This window comes from Tyto alba, unplaced genomic scaffold (assembly GCF_018691265.1).
Source record: "Tyto alba isolate M040663 unplaced genomic scaffold, T.alba_DEE_v4.0 Super-Scaffold_2, whole genome shotgun sequence".
Lineage (NCBI taxonomy): Eukaryota > Metazoa > Chordata > Aves > Strigiformes > Tytonidae > Tyto > Tyto alba.
In genome coordinates, this window is record NW_024881282.1 from 88,083,138 (window position 1) to 88,104,677 (window position 21,540).

Here is a 21,540-nt window from a genome sequence, read left to right on the forward strand (position 1 = left end):
CTCAGCTCCTTGCCTGAGAGATTGTTCATGCTCCCTCCAAGATCAATGGGAAGGGGAGTTCATTTGGAAGCAGTTCATATAAATCCAATAGCTGTGCTGAAGCACCCTCGGGATAAAACACCCTTTCATCACCAAGAGAAAGAGAGAGAGATGAGCTTCCTTGGGCTAGAAGCTCGTAGATGCAACAATTTTAGATACCCAACATTGCCCAGATGAGCCAAGGATCAGAAGGGGTCCCAGGAGGGACCATCAGTAAGGGATCAGACCAGAAGGATTGCAGGTCTCCTCCAGTTTGAGCAGCAGAGAAACAAAGGGAAAGGTTCTGTGGGTCGGTGAAGGGAGAGCTACAGGGGCTGCCTGCACCAGTGCCAGCTCCTACCTGCAAGGTGCTGCAGAGCCCTCATCCCTGGTCCTGCACACTCATTCTTTCACATAGCAAAAGCGTGACGAATTGCAAGGTGGCAAAATATCATGGTTTATAGTGTTTTGTGTTTGGTTTTTTTTTTTTTTTTTTTTTTTTTTTTTAGGTTGTGGATAAAAAAAAAAAAAAAAAAGAGTTAAGATTAGGGACACAATTCTAGGATCTGACCTTCACCTCTTCCTGCCACATCCCTCTTCCCATGCAGGTACTGTTCTCTGCAACGTGTTCGCTGCAGTGGCAAACCCAGATTTTGCAAATGCCTCCAGAAACCTCTGTACAAACCGAAGAGTCCTGGACAGCCAGGACACAGAGCTGGGAAAGCCCTTGGACAGGGCAGCTGAGACCAACAGAGCTTGTAATTATGCACCTGGCTAATGAGCCTCGATCTCCCAAGTGTGTCAGGGTTGGCCCTTAGCAGTGGCCCTACAGGCAGAGCACAAAAATGATATTTTACCAGAAGGCTGGGGGTGAAGAACTCTTTCCCCTCAAACCCTGCTCCTCTGATGCTTCCTGCGGTAACACTGAGGCCATTTCGGACCTTGTGGCAGAATCACAAACACTCTGCAGGGATGGGGGACATTTTAGCATCCCGGGGAGGGTCACCGGGGAGCTGGACTGCTGGTCCCCACCTCACCACATTCCTGCTGCTTTTCCTAAAATAGGAAAATTAAAAAAAAAAAATAAATAAATTGTTCATTTTCCTTCCACTGAGTTCCTCAGCAAAGAGAAGGGCATGAAATGAAAGCAGATTAGAGAGAATTTCGCCGGCAATATTTCATGCTGCCCCTAGTCCGTTCTTTTCTACTGAGTATTCCCAGCCTGAATATTGAGTAACCCTAGCTTCAAAACACACATGGAGGTGATGGATTGCTGCTGAATACAGGCTGAAGTTTTAAGCCAACAATTACTTTTCTCCGAAGACTTTCTCCCCACCAGAAACTAGGGAACAAAACACCTTCAAATTGTTTTTATGAACAATGCTGTCTTCTGCACAGTAACTGGAATCTTTAAAGGATGCTGGGTTATGAATAGCTCCCATTACTGGGGGAAAGAATGCCCAGTGCCATGTTGGTATTTTTTTTTGTACATGCGCCTACTGTATGTGCAGGGGATTAATCACCACTTTTAAGGAGGATCGGAGCTGAAATGATTAACCTCTGAGCAGAAACCCGATTTAAAAATGAAGAAGCCCACTCAGAGCCTGCCTTGGAGTCCAGACCCCTTCTCCTCCCCCCTCCTCTTCTGTGGTGGGGAGGAAATGAGCCTCCCCAGGGACAGCTGAGATGGACCTCGGCAAAATGAATGTCTCTGTAATCCCGTAAATCAAGTGGTGAGTAACTTCTGTCTGGGGGAAGGGATCGCCTAAGAACCGGAGGCAGAGTCAAGGGGTGAAATTCAGGAGAAGAGCACGGAGGGGCTGAAGATGATTCCAGGGGCAGAATATCAGTTTGGTGTTTCTGCTGCTTGTTTTTAACTTGGATGTCAAAGCTTGCCACATTGTACATCACTCTCAAAAAAATTTAAAAAAAAAAAAAAAAAAAAAAAAAAGGGGAGGGCAAACAAACCCCGCAACCCAACCCCGTTAATCACTTCTAATAAAAGCTTGGCTCTGTTTGATGGACATGAACTTCCCACAGGCAACTTTTGGGACCCTTTGGGAGACCCCATTGCCTGCCCTCAGCACCTCGTAGTCTTGAGTAGCTGCACTGCATTATTACAGGATGAGATCCAAGCAAGTAGCACAGGATCCCACAGGGCATCTGGGACAGCAATGAAAACAGAAATTTTTATATTTTGACATTTTTACACCAAACTGGGGAAAGTGATTATTGGGGTGCTGCTATTTCACACCTGTCGAGCTCAGGAGCAGAGCTGCTGAGCCACTTCAGCTTTCCAGTGAACCACGGGGGTCTCAGAGAGGAGACAGTGACCACACACCTCGTGCCACCCGGGCAGAACAAACACAATTCCTTAGTTCAGCTTGCTCAAAGCAAGATTCAAAAAAACAGAAGAGTAACTTACACACACATAGAGTGCCCATTCTTGGGCAAATTAAAAATTGCATGCCCATTCTCTCCTCCAATGCCTACAGAGCATTTTCCAGCCTAACACAGTTGTTTCCATCAGCCTGGGGAAATGGGGGCATGAAAAAGCTGAATGTAATACCCAAAATAGAAACCACATAGCCTGGTGCTTCAGTGACCCTCATGGAGCACTTGGCAGCCTTTGCACGGACCAAAATGGTTCAGCTGGTTGGTTCAACTCATGGTCTCCTGGGGAAGCAAGATGAGTGAGACCATCTTCTGGATTCCTTGTGTCCTGGGTTTGAGTGAGTGGTGGGGTTTTTTGGTAGCAAGGGAGGGGGCCATAGGGGTGGCCCCCTGTGAGAAGCTTCTTAAAGCTTCTCCGGCTCCAAGTCAGCTCCACCTCTGCCCCAAAACTGAGCCAATCAGCTGCGCCTCTGCGATAACATATTTAAGAAGGGATGTGGTGACGAGCAGTGGGACTTGTGAGGAGGAGTTGCTGCAGCTGCATGAACACCAAGGTCAGTGGAGGAATGGAGGAAGAAAGGAGGGGGGAGGTGTTCCAGAGCAGAGACCCCCCTGTATCCTGTGGGGAGACAGCAGGGCGGCCCCCCCCTGCCACCCATGGAGATCTACGGTGGAGCAGACATTGATTTATGGCCTGTGGCTTCTGCCTGCATAATCAAGGTTCTGTGCCCAAAGAAGGCCGGGGTCTCATGGGAAAAGGCAGCCCCGCTGCTGTAATTCAGTGCTGGGAGGATTGCAGCATGCGGGGGAGTCCCACGCCGGAGCAGCTCAGGAAGGGCTGCAGCCTGTGGGAGGGAATCAAGTCGGAGGAAGTTGGTGACCCATGACGGAGCAGTGTGGGGAACGCTGCGGCCCGTGGGAGGGACTCATGTCGGAGAAAGTTTGTGGAGGACTGTCTCCTGTGAGAGGGGGACCACGATGGAGCAGGGGGAACAAGTTCCGGACACTCCCCCCACCGAAGATAAAGGGAAGTGGCAGCGCTGACTGCACCCCCCATTCCCTGCCCCTGTGCCACTGGGGGAGGAGGTAGAGATATCGGGAGCAGAGCTGAGCCTGGGAAGAAGGGAGGGGTGGGGGGAAGGTGTTCTCAAGATGTGGCAATGCTTCTCACTGTCCTACTCTGTTACGTGTTGTTAGTGTCTATAATAAATGTATGTTCTTTTTTTACTTCCCCTAACGAGTCTGCCTTTTGCCTGTGACCATAGTGGGTGATCTGCCCCTCCCGGTCCTATCTCAAATCCCAAGCCTGGCTCATTTGTCCTTTCTCATTGTTAGGAGGGAAGGGAGGAGTGAGCGGCTGTGTGGTGCTCTGTTTCCCTCTGAGCTCAAACCACGACACCTTGCATTGAGACCCACCATCTCAGCTTGTGCATGGGGTCTTCTTGGAGCTGTAGGAACCTCAAACTTAGCTGGACAGCATAAGGAAAAAGACATGAAAGACCATTAGCCCCAAAAGGCTGACCCCAGGTAGCAGGAGGTGCAATATAGCATGAAGCACTGTCTCTCCAGGGAACCCTGAGTCACCAAGGTTTGATACACATGGGTTTATTATGATATTTGGTTTCTTGGTAACAGCAGACCAAGCTGCAGCAGCATCAATCAGCTTCATTCTTAACACCCGAAAGTGCCACGACGTCAGATTAAAAAGCTTCCATTTAAAGGAAAAAAAAACAAAACAAAACAAAACAAAAAACCAACAAAACCAAACCAACAAGGCGAGACTTGATAGTGATTCATAATGACGCTGTTTTACAGGCTCCCTAATGGGTGCACTCTCCATTCAAGGAAAACACGGTGCACTGAGTGAATGATTTTGCTAGACTCCGTGCCACAAAGGCAGCGGGCTTGGGTCGATAGGCAGATCCCAGAACGCGCGCCGCTTACCGTAACATTAGCAGCAGCCGCACATTACCCATTCTTGAGAGCTTGAAGTGGATTCTCAACCATCTCTTGTTTTACTGGAGGCTATTTAATATTCTCTTGCTGTTGACACCCTGCCTCTTCCCCCGCCTCCTCTCTTCCGCAGCTTTCCCCCAAACCTGCAAGAACAAATAGCACAGGCACAGGTTTGCTGTGGCACTCCCTCGCTGCTCCTCCGAGATGGTAAATTGGGACCAAAGAACAGGAGCTGGGAGATTTCCTTCTTATTTGGCGCTAAAAAAAGAAGGATTTTGCCTACTAAGTCAGTGTGTTACCATCTATCTGCTCTGGTCTCAGCTCGTGTGTCTCAGGCTCAGTGTTTCTCCAGCACTTCACATTAGTCCTAATAACAGCAACAGGATCAGCTTCTAAGGTGTAAAACCACTAATACATACATATTCCGTTCCTTTGCCTTTTCTGTGCTCCTGGAGCTGTATTTGGATCCTGTTCACAGAATTCTCCCTGCAAAGCTAATTTTTTCAGGCAAAAGCAGAGATTTTCATTTGTTCACTTGATTCCAGGAGCAGGAACCTTAAACAAAATCAAAGAGAACGCAAGACCTTTCCCTACATATAAGCACTTGCTTGCTATAGTCAGACCTCACTCACCTCTGCAAATACCTCCTTTATAAAGCATCAGACTCTGCTATTTAAAGGCAGCTATGGTAGAATATAGATTTTTTGTTTGCTTGTTTTTAAGAAGAGTCAGATTAGAAGACATTCGAGCTGACTTTGACCTTTTCAAAACAGCTCGAATGTTAATAGTATTAAAATTGAGAGGGGAAAAAAGTCCTCAGTATCTGACATAAGAAACAGGGGAGAGATCCAATAAATTCTCATGGGCAATCTAGCAAAAATAGTTCTTGTCCATTAATGGGTCTTCTGTACCTCATCTCCTTGCCCACGCTACACTTCACTCACTAAACCCTTTGCAGAACTAAACCCTTATACCACAATCAAATAAACCTCTCAACAACTTTGCAAGGAGATGACCTGTTTGGAGGAAGGTGAGAATTTCTTGATATCAGGTTCTATGGAATAGTGAAGTGGACTCCAACATTCGCCCAGTCCCTTCTATCCCTGCTATTTCTATATAAAGAACAGATGAAGAAGAACCTGCATAGCTTGCAGTTTGCTTGGGAATTTGATCTGCCTCTTGCAGCTCCAACGTCACCTCCCAAGCGAGCACTTGCAGTTTGATCTGGGTGTCAGCCCTCACTTTGGGATAACGGGGACAGCTGCTCTGCCCCCGTCCACCCGTGGGTCTTTCCAATGGATGGTTTTCCTGGTAGAGTGGTCAGAAAATAACTGTGGTTTCGTATAACAGCTGAGCAGAAAAAACTCACCTCTGGTTGCCGACTTGCACCCCAAGCTGGTAGAAATGCCTCCATTAAACCAGCAAGGCAGCCCAAGGGTGAAGGGATGTCCAGCATCTAATACTTCTAATCTAAATCTTCGAGTGGTGGAACAACCCTCATCTCCCAGAAGCAGCGATGCCATGGGGACACTTCTAAATGCTCACCCAAACGGTGCCCCCAGCAGTCTTAACGGTGTGTAAAATCTTTGTAATGAATACCACATAACTGCTGGGCTATCTGCTGCCTTAGGTCCTCCCCTGACTATGGCACAAGTGCTTTTGGACGTCATTGGAAGGTGGCTCAAAAGTTTTGGGGCACAAGACCTCTGCCAAGGAGACCTTTTAGGGTTGTTTTTCCTCCAAATCATCCCATTCTTAGCAATGTCAGATGCTGCTTCCCAAACAGGAGGGAGAAGGGTTAACCTGGCAGGGGGGTTGCTGCAGCACTGCAATTCAAGGTGCTCCCTCCAGCACCATGGCTGAGTGTTCTTTTCCCAGCAGTTACTGGCTTGAGAGAGAATCAAACTAATTACTTTAGTAATTACCAAACTAATTACCTCTCTAATTACCGAGTGTCTTTGTTCACATGGAGCTGACATTCTTGCAGAGGAGCCCTGGCTCAGTGCCCCATGCTCTCTGGGAACCTGCCTGGCTTTTTTTGCAATGACTTGAAGACCCGGGTCCTCCTCACACCATGTTTAGGATGTCCCCTTCTTCCTCAGGGAGGGGAAGATGCTGATCTAGTTCCTTGGCTGGTGAACACAAGTTTGCATTGCGCTGACCATTTTGCTGCCGAGCTAACTCTGGAAGGGCACAGTACCTTTGGTTTCTCTGGTGGGAATATCCTTATCTGATTTTAAGTGGCAACACCCACCTCTTGATCCAATAGGATTTACTATGGGCAGGCGACCTCCAATGTCCTGTCAACCAGCGTGGGACAAACGCTGATGATTTCTGGGTCCTGAAAATGAGATTCAGCTAACCCGGGCAGATGACATGGCAGCCTGTTGCTTTCTTTGCCCCGGCTAGCTGGGAAGCCAGGCTGCCTCGCTCTGCCCCAGCGGTACCTACTGTGATGAATGGATGGGTTTTGGTTAGGGATGTCTGGCTGCTCAGAGAATAGAAAGCTGCATGTAAATAAAACACTTGAAATAACCGGTTTGCCTCGCCCAGACTTGATCAGCGTTCGCCGCTGAGGGGAAGACTTTGCAATAGTTTGCAGAGAAGGCTATTGTCTAGAATTTCTGCTATTTTGGAAAGGAAAACAAACAGGATAGAAAAGGGAAAGGCTCCCCCTTCTATCGCTTCTTCAGCTCGAGGGATGACATGTAGCTCCATCAGGCAGAGACCACGTGAAACTCCATTCCCCCCTTCAGATTCTCTCAAAAAGGGCACAGGATCTAAAAGAGAACAAAGCAGTGGCCATCTGAGCTGTAAAATTTTTCCCAACCCATAGCTATCTCCATATTAAAGCTAATTGCAAATATCAGCTGAAAACTGTAATTCAGGGATATCCAACAGGTAAAAAAACCCACCCCAGCTCTGCAAGGTATGTGATCCTTCTTAGACACACACAACTCCTGAGGAAAGGAAGTCTAGTATTTGAAAGAATCTAACACTGCTAAATTACATGAGAGTAGGATAGCAGTGATTATTTTGACACCATTGAAAGACTTGTGATTTGTTCCACAGACACTGAGCAAAGAACAATGAGAAGCTTTGATTTAGCTGTTACAATACTGCTTTTCCATTTAAAACCCTAGGTAAAATTGCCCTTTGGTTACAGCTGATCAGAGCTTGTGAATGACCAACAAGAACATCTGAAATTATTCTCTCCCACGGGCAGAGAGTGTCGTGCCTTCATCTATCATCCCTAGAGAATATCACCCCTATCATCCCTTCTGAGATCAGGATCCATTAAGCTGAGTTCAAATTCTCAGTTTGGCAGTGAGCAGTCTGAGAGAGATCTGGTTATTTCTGAGAAGGAGGGAGACCTCCCCACAGGTTTTCCATTTTAAAAAAGAGAAAAATGGGAAACTTCAAAGGTTTCCAGTCTTGAAATATAGCTACAAGGTAAGTCTTGGCTGGAAGAACATAGTGGAGAACAGACTAAACCCAGCATCTTTTCTTTTTCCTCCCAGTACCTGCAAGCTGCAGACACACACTCCCCTTGCTCGTGCTTCTTCAGATCCTATGAACCTTGATTTATTTATTTTTTTTTTTTTTTTTTAATATCATTACTCCAGTTTCAAAACAAAAGATGGCAAATGTCTCTACTTTAGGCAGACCTACTGCTTCCTTGACCAGAAATGTCCAACATCACCTCTCAGCTCTGTTTTCAAAAGAACAGTGTTCTGCTTGACGTCCAGAGCAGTGAGTGGGGAGGAGGAATTCAAAGGCTGAGGAAAGGACTAGGATGCAGGCACGCAAAAGGAGGGGTGGTAAAGGCAGAAGAGGTGGCAAACTGAAGGCCACTCCAGAAACATTCAGAACTCTTGCTCTATTTTAAAGGCAAAGGTTGTCCTCAACGTGGACAGTTTTCCAGTCTACACCCTGCTTGCTGCAATCAGCATCCCCTAAGCTCCAGCAACACATGCTAGAGATGCCACTGCTCATGATACAGAAGATGTTTAAAGAACACAACATCTCAAATGAAGCCCGAAACACAGTTGGAACAAAGCAAGCAAGACTGACTCCCATTGCTCAAGGCTGTCAGGATGGGAAACCAATAAACATTTGGCAATAACAGAGACCTTCCTTCCCGACATAGCTCTTCTGATTTTACAGAATCATCTGGCCTTAAAAACGTCTGCTTTTCCTCTATGCTGCATTTTGCTGCCAATTCTAAGTCTGGCAAGGATGGATCTGCCAACTTCTTGGCTCTCTGTTACAAAAGAGAACATTATAAAGGAGAATTTGTGAGTTAGCTGATTTGTAAACACTACAGCAAGTCACCATGTAAACATGTCGCTTATGTCCCTATTATTTCTCTCAAGCAGTTTACCTGGCACCTGACGTTGAACTCCAGGATCTTCCTCTCCTACCGATATTACAGTTGCTTCCCATGTAAAAAAGCCCAGCTTCTTCTCGTAGCACTAAGAAAAAATTCCTTAATTAAACAGTACTCACAAAGCATCTTGATAATTAGAATAGGAGAGTCACTGGCAATATTTTGAATATAAATGAGATCCGCAGGTGCACTCGCAGTTGTACAGTAGGATGCAGTTCAAACGCAGCCAATTAGAGCAACAGAACAGGTGAAAAAATAGCAGAAGGCTCTAGACACAGTGCTCCGTTGACACTGTTACTATTACTATTGTGTAAAAAATCTTTCCTAAGATTGCTTGGTAAGATGAACGTGGCAGTCGTTATCTGAACAAAAACAATTAAATGAAACTGGGTACTTGCAGTTTTGGGCGCTGTATGCCCTTTCATTCACAAGTACTTTCCAAGAAAGGAAACTCTGGTGGTGCATGAATCACAGCACACTACCGCGTGGGATCTTTTTAGGTTGCTGTGATGGAAAACAGTTATATGTAAGTACTGTTCCTGAAACCAAGGTTGGTTATGCATAAAAGTCTATGCTTTAAAGCTTCAGCAATAACATCTGCTGGAAAAACATGATTGACACAGCAGAGGGAACACCATCCGCCCCTGAGAAGAGGAAAGAGAGACAGACTGAAACATCAATCTTGTGCATAAAATATATTTATTGTTGGTACAGAGTGAGGCATATTCATCAGTACTTGATAAGAGCGAGGAGCACAACAGCATCAGTTCATGTAAATAAAGGCCATGTTACATCTTAAGTGCTGGATCATTAACAACATTACAGCAGAAGGCCTGGAGAGAGACTTCATTAAGTTACGTAATTTGTGAAATAAGTTAAAGAACAATTTGCATCATTATACATTGTGAGGAAAATTTAATACGAGCAGCAAATACAGGCTGTACAGAGAGGAGCAGCCGCTGACTTGCTCACAAAGCACCGCCACGTCCCAGCACATGAGGTGTTACATACCCGTGCCTTTGACAGAGAGAAGTTTTTGAGGAGATTCTACAATGAAATAGCTGCATTTGAAGGATATTTCCCCTTTCTAAGGTCAGTGAAAGGTTCTTTTCTTTTCCTTCCTTCAATCACCAATAAGTGGATTTTACTAAGACTGAACAGTATCTTCAGATGTATGATTTCTGATGTAATAAGATACAGGTCTTGGCTTTTCAAATGGTCACACTGATTGAGCCGTGATGGCTGCTGCTCTTGAAATGGCTCTTCCAGTTCTTCTCTTTATTGGTCTGCCCTGTAAATGGGCTGTCATATCATTCTTGGGAAAAAACGCTCTTCTGCTGAAATTAGAGTTGATGGTCTTGTGCTTGATTTGGACAATGCCTTTATCCTCCTCTCCCAAGCATGCTCTGCTAAGAAACGGTCAAGGGGGAGGGGAAGAGAGAGGGAGAAACACAAATTTCAGTAACTCAAAGCTATTCCAGAGACTCCCTGAATTTGGCTACAATTCCTTCCTAGGGTTTGTAATTTTTGCAATGAAAATAAAGAAACGTCGTCAACATACACATCATCACAGAGACAAGCCACAGAAGCAGAATGAAGCTATTTGAGGACTCAACAAGTCAGCCATTCGGAGGCCTGAAGAGTTGCAGTAATGATTCCTTTTCATCCATGCTAATGCTATCACAGCTCTAGTGCTATGGCTATTAAGGAAATTAAAACGTCTGACCTTACAATAAGATAAATCTCATTCCCAGCAATTACATACTCGAGGAAATATATCCTGAAGTCATACAACACTAAGTATCTCCCTTACCTATCTCCTTCCTGTGGTCTGAGTCATAATCAAAATCTCGATAGTCTGAACATGTTGCACTGACCTTGTGCTTCATGAATCACACCCGATGTGCAGTCAGGCCACCAAGAGCTAAAAGTACAGATCTGTCAGGTAGTCCAAGAGTTATTCCTCCTGCCACACCGGAGAGCTCTGCCATCGAGGCGTTGACTCCTTAGAGAGGTCCTGGCCTCTCCCATGAAAATGCAGACGTACAATGACAGCATGTAGGGCTCTACTAAGGACTTCCTACTGCCATGATCTAGAAATAAGGGGTCTGCAGAAACAAGCACGTGTATGGATACTACTTGTCTAGATGACTTAGGAGAACAGAAAGTGGGATGTAACAGGACACTGACAGGCTAGGCAGTAGAAGCATGATGGAGGCCATCTATGTTCACGGGAGGACTATGACGTTGACCAAGGCAATCTATTGTTTTTGACTACAAAATCCATGAAATGGGGACGTCAGCAATTATGAGTCTACTTCTAAGAAAAGGTAGGAAGGGATTTGGTAATTCTGGGGGTTGATGTCAGGAGCAAGCCGAAATGTAAACCTTGAAATCTTACAGGAGACCTACAAAGAGCTGATCCAAGTATTTGAGCAGCAGCATCTGGCCAGACAGGGCACATTGTCTTCCAAGTCTGGACTGCACTGTCAGAGTCACAGAAGTTAGGGCTTGGAAAAATTAAAAACAAAGGGAATGAAAAACCTGTCGTCATGTATGTTTTCATCAAATTCTCACGATATTTCTAAAAATAACCCGGTGAACCATTCAACTAAATCAGGCGGTGTTTCTGTAAGGATTAGGAGGTGTACCAAGGAACAGGACAGTGTGCATATAAAAATATGGTAAAAGTCATAGTGATCACAAATATTCTCCAGAATCCAAGGTAGAGAAGTACAGACTGACAAAATAAAAGGAGTCTGTTTTATGCTCCCTAGGTGCTACTACAAACAAAAATAAGGGAAACTTTTATTAGTTAAAAAAATCTCCAATCTCCGTTTGACAGCATCCCCACGGAGATTTCTGTAAAACTGATGAAGGCTACTTTACCCAGAAGAATCTTTTTGCAGTGGTATTACAGAAACTTGCTTGAAGCCATCACTGGGCTGAATATTAACTTTACATAAATTTAACACTGCATAAGTTAAGGCAGGAAATTCCCAAAAGATCTGTGAAAAATTGTGTTACTTTTATTTAGTGTCCTAAGGAAAGAAATCGCAGGTATTTGTGCATATTTCTGCCCACAAAATTTCGTCTTCAGACAATTGAGAGTGTCCCAGGGCTTGCTTTGGTTTTGTCTACATTTTGGGGTTTTTTTTCATGTTCTTTACTGACTCTTGCCACTTAATATCACTACAAATTCACTTCATGTACATACAGTTTTTTTCTTGTGGTTTTTTCATTACACCAATGTAGGCGTGAAGGGAACTTGGTCTGACTCTTCCCTAATAAACTTCCTTCAGTCAAGGTAGTGTTAAATGGTGGCCATAAAAGACAATGCCTTTTTATTGTGTTTTAGTTCAGTGTTTCCAGCTACAGTAATTTTACATATTTTTCTATTAGATTGGAAGATGGTATCTAGTAAAAATACTGGACAATGAGGCTAAAATTATGGTTTTCTTGTGACTAGGATGCATGATTAAGGACCACTATATTGAACAAATTAAAATAATGGTTACAAAAAGGCTGAAGAAGGATAACATTTTGTAGCCAGGCTGTCAGGCAGCTGCTGGTATCATTCCCTAAAGTACTTTCAAAACTCACCTACCTGCAGAGACTTGCATCCCTCTGAGATTCAGTGGTCTCATAGGAAACTATTGCATAGACTTCATTAAGCTATAGGCTAGTTGTGTTTCCATATAGGAATTAGGACACTCTGTAGCTCCAGAGAAAGAAAAAAAGGGAAAAACTAAAAAAAGGGTATTTTAACAGCCACCTTGCCCATATTAGTGGACAGCAGACTGGGATAAGTGATTAAAATGACGCTGGATGGTCCATATTAGTGCAGTGACTGGTCTGCCTGGAGTTATTTCAGCAGTGGGAGCACAAATACATGCCCTAGACAATCCTAATATCTTCCTATTAATGGCTCCATTAAGTTTTTCTCTCTGTTACTATTATATTAAAATGCAAACATTAATAATAGAGTTTAATTTATCTCACTAGCTTCTCATGACTTTGGGTAAAGATTTAAAGCGAAGATACAACAATGTGTCAAACTCCTCTGAATTAACAACTCTCTGGGCTTTTCTAACAAGGGGAGAAAAGGACAGATAGAGACATGAGATTACAGACAGGATGAGAAATAAGGAGCATACAGAAGAGAGGGTGAGATAATTATAAGCAAGATAGGAAAGAAAGAGGAGTCAATAAATTCAATTTATGAAAAGCACAGAGTGTGCTCAGACTGAGCACAAGTGCCCAGACTCACTGCCAGGAAATCGGATTAGTTAACTTATTTGGTTTTCAATATCTTGGTCTATTCCCTCTAGCAAATTTTCTTCTTTGTTTGTTTCCTGTAGCCAGTGTCAGTTAACTTTTTCATTTCTGAATCTGCTATTTATCCCACTTCTCTGTCTTCTAACCAAGCACATATAGTAGGTAATTTTGAAGTATTTTGTAACAGCATTTAGCAATTATTTCAAAGTCATTGTTTGTCTGGACTTCTGGGCAATCAGTGGGTAAAAATAATTACAATTACAGCTGCAACACATGGAGGATGAGCTATAGAGGACTGATGTTCATTATGAAAAACAATTGTTCCTGCTTGCAAATATTTCCATCATAAAAGGCTTCTCTTTCTCTGTTATCATAAGAGAGAAACCTCTCTGAATTCTCATCTTGAAGTGTGTGTGAAAGAGAGTAAGAAACATTTAGGAAACACTTTTAACTACTTGACAGGCTTGGTTGAAGATCTTCAACAAAAAAGGTGTTTAAAAGAGTGTTTAAACCTAACGCTCATATTTATGCAATTTCCTTTTCCTGAACCTTCTGATCATGAATTAATTCATCCTCATCATAGTCTTCTGAAGAAATTCCTATCAGATACAAACTTCAGTTATAGCTTAAACCTGTGTGAGTAATTAGTCTAAATTTTTGAGTTACTCTAAAAAATAACACTAAATTAAAAAGACAGTAAATTGGTGTTCCAGATGATGCAAGCCATGGCAAAAATCTAGTCCACTACATAACAGCCTAATATTATTCACTGGCCTTTTTTCTAAAACGTTTCAAACGCACCCATAGTCCAGTAACTTCAGACTGTATTTTGGAATACAAAAATCGCACCAAAGGAAAACTTAGAAAAAACAGACACCAATAATTGTTTGTCATAGCAGGAATTAATGAAAAAAATTGCCATTCAATTTAAAGAAAAAAAAAAAAATCCAGTTCAAAAGGTCATGGGGAAGGTTACATATTAGGAAAGAAAGGAATGAGCAAAATTTTCTCGCTTGAGCCATAGCAGCTCCTGTGCCCAAGGAAGGCACCTGCACAAAGCTGGTGGCACTTCTCATGCTTGGGTGTCTGAGCATGGCTCAACCACCTTTCCAAAATTAATAAAGTGTCAGTAGCTTTAGGAAAGAAAGCCTCAGGTGAGGAAAAATTCTCATGAGCAGGGCAATCTGGTAGGCTGTAGAGTTTTTAAGGGAATGAAGGAGTTCAGGAGCTTGGTGCATTAACGAGTGGGCAGGAGGACATATCAACAAAGGGTATATCAAAGGAGGCGTTGTTGAAAGGGACAGGGTGATCTCACTGCCTTTTATTTTTCATCACACGGATCCTCTTTAAAGTTTTCACTGATGATAACAATGTTTAATACCATAAGGTGATTTTAGAGCTGCCAAATTACCCTCGTCAAACCGTGTTCAGAGACACTGAGTGTACAGCTGTTAGCTGAATTGTCTTCCAGCATGGCCAATCCAGCCAGGCTGCCTGTGCAAAAAAAGGAGCATACAAGCTATAGAAACAAAGAATGAACAATAACAGCACCGCACAAATGTATTAAGCACTGCGGACTGAGAAACGGCTTTAGCACCGCCACACAACCATTGTCTCCTCCCACGTCTCACACAGCACTAGACCACGAGCAGCGCTAAGTCCAGTAGGATCTCCAGTAATACCAGAGCAAGGCTGCACCAGTGTAACAGCAAAAAGGTCACCGAGAATGATTGCAGTCAGAGTCTTACTACTTTTCTGTGCAGGCAGAATTAACTCGAGTGAAAAGCATTATCGTTATCAAATACTGGATGTACTCGCTGCGTCTCTGCTAACACATCAGAGCACACGTTTTCACATGTTCAAATATTAACTGATTTTAGCAGAAATAAAGATCAACAGACTTATTTAAGCACTTTTTATATACACTACACACATGGTCTATAAGCACATTTCCAACTGGCTTCTTTAAGAACACGAACAAGGTCAACATATGCATCTCTGTATTTGAAAGACGTAAACTGGTGAAAAAGAGTAACATTTAGAAATGTTAGCTTCTTTTAGCTGACAGATGTACATATTAATATGATTTTCCTTCATTCTGCACTAATAAAGGTTTTCATCTACAGTAACAACCCATACCCTAGAAAACTGGATGAGAGGAGGGCAAGACCAGGTAAAGGACAGTATCAGACTCTCAGAGTACCTAACATAAAAGAAATCAAGACTTCCAACTGGTGAGCAATCTAGTTTGAGACATCCATTCATTTGTCATATTTATGACAAATAGCACCACGTAGTTTAATACCCTTGTTTTACTGCTAAAACTGCAGATACCAGGAAACATCTGCCAAGTGCGACAGCTACTACACTAACAATAGCTTCCCAAGGGAAGAGATGGAAACCCTAGCATTTAAATAAATTGAAAGGGGACTCCACAGAGCTTGTGAGAACAGACATACTGGGAACTGGACTGCTTCAGCATGTAAGAAGGACTAATTGGATAATCCGACAGTCTTCCTCTCTTCTTCATTCCATCTTTATTTCAGTGGCAACATTTCTAACTCACCTGTTTGGCATGGTTGACACAACGCAGGTATTGGCTAGCCAGAGCAGAGCAGCTGAGGGTCTCCTGAGCGTGTTGCCGATAACATTGTAGAATTTTATCCTGCAGATCAGCACAGATTGGATGAGACTCGTATCGCCTGGGGAAAGACAAAAGAACTTTTTGGTTTCCTTCTCAAAAAGATTTCAGGAAGGATGCAACAATTTTTGCTTGTTTTGGTTTTTTTTTGTTTTTTTTTTTTTTTTCTTAAAGTAGTAAACTGAATAATAGAAATGAAGGAAAACACTTTAAAAATATCAGGAAAGGCTGTTTCTAGAGCTAGTGGGGTTATGAAGTGGGTAACATCAGATGCAAAAATCAACGTGAGCTGCAGAATTTTCTCTATTAGGACCACAGGGTTCCTTCTGATCCAGTACTCTGGTTCCAGCTGTCAATGAAAATAGACGTCCAACTTCACATGAGCACACATCTTTAACTGAAGATCCCAGCAATGATGAAGCACGTCTGATCTCACCTACGTTAGAAAAACAGTCACAGAACCACAGGAAAACTCCACTGCTGTATAGCCTTATGACCACAAAATCCTGCTACTTATCAAATATTGTTCCCGCAAAAAAATGAAATCACCCATTGGGCTGACCTCAGGAATATAAAACCCTTGCTACTGTCAGCAAATTACACAGCCTACTTCTGCTGATCTGATGATAGCCTCTATTTTTAATGCATCTTCCTTCCCATCACCTCAGTTCTAATCCTGATGCCAGAGGTGCAAGTTATTTAGGAATTTTGTCTATTTTCTTTACCATATGGATTCATTACTCTTGCCATCTTTTTGGCTGATGCAATATACTTTTTGCCTTCAACGGACGCCAAAGGAAGGGAAGCTTCTTTAGCCCATCCTGTAAAATCTAATCTCTTTTGGATAAAATTGTGCCATTTTCATTAATTTATAATATTTTATCCACACTGATAATGCCACAGAATTAAAATGAGAATACAATACTTTCCTCTTTCAAAAGTAAGGGAGTTGGCAAAGTGTTTCAGAGATGAAATGTCCATTGACATTTTAAGCTAACTGGACAATTACGTTATAAATATTTTTTAAGGTACTCATTTCCATAAGAGACAACTGAATCACAGTTAAACCTCTTTCACACCAAAGACAAAATATTTCAATGGCAGAAAAAACAACACGAAAATTTAGAAAACCATTTACAGTTCATATACTTTGAAAACAACCATTTGCTTTATGTGTGTGAACTGTATACTTAACCAATTTACCCTACCAGGAAAGCCTGACAGTGGCTGCTCTAACATCTATTCCAGCCCACATTATTTTTAGTTCAATAAGGTCGTAAAAAAACCAAGACTCATCAGCCGCGGTATCCTCAGATGAATATTCTGTTCCTTCTTATTTTGCTGATTGGCCAAGGCAGATCTCTATTTTACTACAGAAAGAAAGTGAAACGCAAAGCACAATGCTGTTCCTTAGGGGAATTGACTTCTTGGCAATCACTCAGGAAGTAGTACCAAAAAAAAAGGAATGTTAAGTCACCTTGATTTTACAGTATGTACCTATATAAAACATCCCTCTTACTCTTTTCATTCATTACCATACATCTGTGAAATGCCTAAAACAGAATTTAAATGCAGTCCCAGGTGCTTACATACTTTATGATCTGAAAGTTCAAACTTCCGTAGACTCTTACGGATGAGGATTTTCCCTTAATCTCCCCTCTGCTGATATCAGCAAGCATTTCAAAAGCGTGTTAGGCATCAGAATGTATGACCATAAACTGCTGCACACTGACTGATTATTGCAAGGTCTGTATTGGGATGGAGTACAAGACGAAGCACCACATACACTCTTTGTAGACGTAAGACTCATAGTAGTGATGATTTAGGTCCAACTAAACCAGAGTTCATTTTAAATGCCTGAAACCCCAGTCTGGATTGATAAACCAATACAACAGACCACGAGTTAACAGAAAATACACACAGAAAACTTAACTGTGCCTTTATTCACAAATGATTTTAAAGTGACTTCATAGAGTATGTCTTGTATAAATGTAAAGAGCAAAGGAGATGGGCTGCTGTACATTTGCTACATAAATTCTGTAAATGTATTTAAAGCCATTTCAACGGGGGTACTCTAACCCACATAAGGAGCTTTTTTCATTGCTCTTTTCCCTGAGCCATGCCATTAGTGACCATTCAAAGTCCATGTATTATTTTTTCTTTGAATGCTTCAACAGACTCTTTACATTGCTAACCATATCGGGACCCTGTAAGACACACTGTCTCCTGCCCCACAGTTACTTGTTTTCACACTATGGACTTTTCACTGGTGATTTTTCAAAACGTGCTCTCAGCCCGTTGCCTGTCCTTCCAGGCACTGCAGACCTGGTGCAGGTCAATGCGAAAAGGGTGACCTCCTTCGAGTCAACAAAGCCCATTTTCTTGGATTAATCTGTTGAAGGAGAGCACTGTCTCCGTATTGATCTGCTGTGCTTGTTACGCTACCCTAATGCACTATTTGCACTTTTGGGAAAACGCTAAATGAGATTACTGTCTAACATTAGATGGCCATAAACCACGTGCTGCAGGATCTCCCGATCAGGAAAGGAGGTTGCATCGTGCATTATGGTAACCCCACCGAAGGGTTTGCGATTGATTTCTGTTTGGTGATGGATGACAGCACTCTCAGATAGATGGTCAGAAACAGGCGACAGCAAGGAAACTCCTCAAAAGGGAAATGAAGTATCTCCCTAAAAGAACTTCTATAAAGTTCCTATAAACAAGGGCCATTTTACAGAAGCATTTAAGGGTCTGTAAGGCTTGCCTGAAGAAAAAGATTGTAAGAAAAGGTAAACAGTGCATAACCAGTAATTATGAGGAATCTATAGTGAAAATGTGGAGGTATTAAATACCTGAATGGATAAAGCAAACTGGTCTGATCCCAGAGCTGACCCTGCTTTGAGCAGAAGGTCCCTTTTTTGAAATATCCTGTGTCCTGAGAGAGAGAGATCTGTATTTTGGGACACGTGTCAAGAAAAGCGTCACACCTTTTTATTTATATATTTAAATTAATCACTTAGGAATTTCACGACTAAAGTGAAGGAAAAATACGGTGGTAGTGAACGAGGACTGCCAGGGAACCCTGGCAGATCGCCATCTCCATTCAGCACAACTCAGTAACAACTTTACAGAATCAACACACGTGAAATTTTACAAGGGAGTGTAGTGATAGGGTGAAGGCTAATGGTTTTAAACTGAAAGACGGGAGATTTAGATGAGATCTAGGGCAGAAATTGTTCCCTGTGCGGGGGGTGAGGCGCTGGCCCAGGGTGCCCAGAGCAGCTGTGGCTGCCCCCTCCCTGGAAGGGTTCAAGGCCAGGTTGGACGGGGCTGGGAGCACCCTGGGCTGGGGGAAGGGGGCCCTGCCCAGGGCAGGGGGGTGGACGTAGATGAGCTTTAAGGTCCCTTCTAACCCAAACCATTCTCTGATTCCATGAAATCTAAAATGCTTTTCTTAGCAGAAGTCAGTATGAACAGCAGTCTGATCTGCACTGTGTGCCACATGGCATGCTAGTAACGATGTGTTTTTATTAAGTTTACAATTACTTGATCTGCTTTTGCTTTTCCAGCTGTTCCTCAAGCACCTCACATGCTAGCAGAATATTTCTGTGTGCTGGAATAAACCTCTGAGGGAGCCACGCACCCACCTTTTCCATCAAGCTGATGCACCGCAATCTCATAAAGGTAATAGGATGAAGACACAAAAGAAAATGAGAGAGAGTTTGAAAAAGAAATATTCTATGCTAAAGCACGAAGAGAAAATTTAATGAAGGTAACTTTGTACTCATCTACCCTCTCTCAAAGAGCATAGCTTATTGTACTCCTGGGGGCACCCAGAAAGGAACCCCTTCATGGCATTCAAACAAAATGTCTACTAAAGAGGAAATTTGAAATCACCATGGTAAGCTTTACAAGTTTTGTGATAAAACTGACATTCTGACTGAAGGAATCTGAATCGCTGATGAGTTTCCAGCTGTGCAGGTATCTGGCATAATCCCACCAGATCAGGACTTCAGGCAATTGTCATAAAATATGGGGAAAAAAATAGCAACAAAAAGCCAGCATGCATTACAAAAAAATAGTGCCATTAGATGGCCAGGAATATCCAGGGCTTAATTTTATTTTTCATTAAAATGCTGATACCTATCAAAAGTATCTGTTTTTATTTGTATAACCCTTGGCATCTAAGGCTAACTCTGTACTACTAAATAAAACAGACCAGAGATGATCCTCTGGGTCTGAGGCCAAGTAGCACAATACAGTACAACCTGCATTTCTTAAGTGCAAAATCTTGCCTTCCCCTCCAAACAGGCAGCTCAGCAAATCCACATCCAAACCGCAAACTGGGGATGGTCCCCAGCATTTGCTGTTCCCCTGGTCATGCCCGGTGTTGTCCAGGGAAGTGTCAGATCCAAAACAAAACCCTGTAAATGAATGTACTACCAATTAGACCCAATGTCCCAGCATGGGAGAGCGCTGGAGATGATGTCCTGACCTGTTTTATTTACTTCTGCTAATGTAGGAGAGAAGCCACGCTGTGACCAGACCCCAACTGTGCTAGGTAGTGTGCAAAGAAAAAAAGAAAAAAGGAAGATGTTTCTTTTCTCAACATATTTATAATGCACATAAAGATAAGAAACAACGAACTGATGCAAACAGATGGTGAAAAAAAAGGAAACTGAGGCAATCTGTACCCTCACACTAGGCAGCCCGCTAAGTATAACAACAGCCAAATTGTTTTCAAGTGCTTTATGAGCAACCAAGAGGATTTTTAGAGGGATTCGAGGGAAATTAATCAATTAACGATGTCTACATCTAGCAGAAATTCCTTCTGAGAAACAGCAAAACTCGGTGCTTGTTTGAAAACTGGCTGAGTGAGGGATGGAAGGTGGTACCACGAGTGGTTCAGAAAGTATACAGGGAATTGGAAACAGCAATGAAGCAGAAACGGGACATACAGGGCTTCAAAAGCAAAGACGTGCGACACGGCTACCAAAACGAACATGAACTCTATTCCAGCCCAAACCAGGACACATGGGCATGATGCAACTGAAGGGGAATCCAGTGGCAGGATGAAAGGAGTTGATGTGAATACGAGGTAGGAAATGACCTGCAGCACTGTTTTCAACAGACATCATCAGGGCAATATTTCACTTCTCATGGCCAGGGGGCAAACAAAAATAATAGTAAAAAAAAAAAGGTGCAGTAACTGGTAGCCTGAGTACTGATGGATTTAGCTGAGCAGATGGACAAGAAAGGCCACGTTTGAGAGATTTTGCATAAAGAGTCAGCAAGAGCAAAATGTAAGCCTAGCTGAGAAGACTTAGAGAGAAGGTCAGCTCAAAGATGAAGTATAAGCAACAAGTCTGAAACAGCAGCAAGACAGTAGTATTTTCCATCATAATACAAAAAGGTGATGGTGAGGGGTTTATTATTTTTTTAAGGTTACCTCATCCAAAAAGAGCCATTGCCAACAGCATGTCTGCTGAGTGAATTTGCAGGACTTGTTTATAGTATAGAAAATAGTTGCAAAACAGATAACAGGGAAAAAAAGACAAAAGGGCATATGGTAATGAAGGTCCTTACTGCTGCATCATTATTTTTAGTTTTTAAATTAATTTACTCTTTATATTAAATTATTTTTAAAAATTGTCTTCGCACATTAAGTAGGTGATGACTTGAAAGTGCATTATGAAACATGTAAAGCACAAGCCAAATGGTTGTGTTCTTCTAAAAATCATTTGGAAGTAATACCACAGATCTGATTTCTGAATATCTACAACTGATGTTATGAAGCAGTCCCTAATCAAACTGTGCCCACACAGAGCCCTCAAAATTACCGTGTGGGAAGTGCTGCCAGCAA

At 42.7% G+C, this 21,540-nt stretch overlaps 1 protein-coding gene across 4 annotated transcripts in view; it reads right to left on the reverse strand.

The window, feature by feature from the left end:
• Nucleotides 1–9,438: 9,438 nt before the first annotated feature.
• Nucleotides 9,439–21,540, reverse strand: part of CHCHD3 (coiled-coil-helix-coiled-coil-helix domain containing 3) — a 165,079-nt gene continuing 152,977 nt past the window's right edge. For 2 of the 4 annotated variants that reach the window (XM_042792630.1, XM_042792628.1), the window contains 2 exons: nucleotides 15,603–15,738; nucleotides 9,439–10,164 (listed from right to left, as the gene is read on the reverse strand). In XM_042792630.1, the coding sequence (XP_042648564.1) occupies nucleotides 10,141–10,164; nucleotides 15,603–15,738 (160 nt within the window). In that variant the 3' untranslated portion in view covers nucleotides 9,439–10,140. Of the gene's footprint in view, nucleotides 10,168–15,602; nucleotides 15,739–21,540 lie in introns of all 4 variants that reach the window. The other 2 variants (XM_042792629.1, XM_042792627.1) reach the window with 1 other exon arrangement.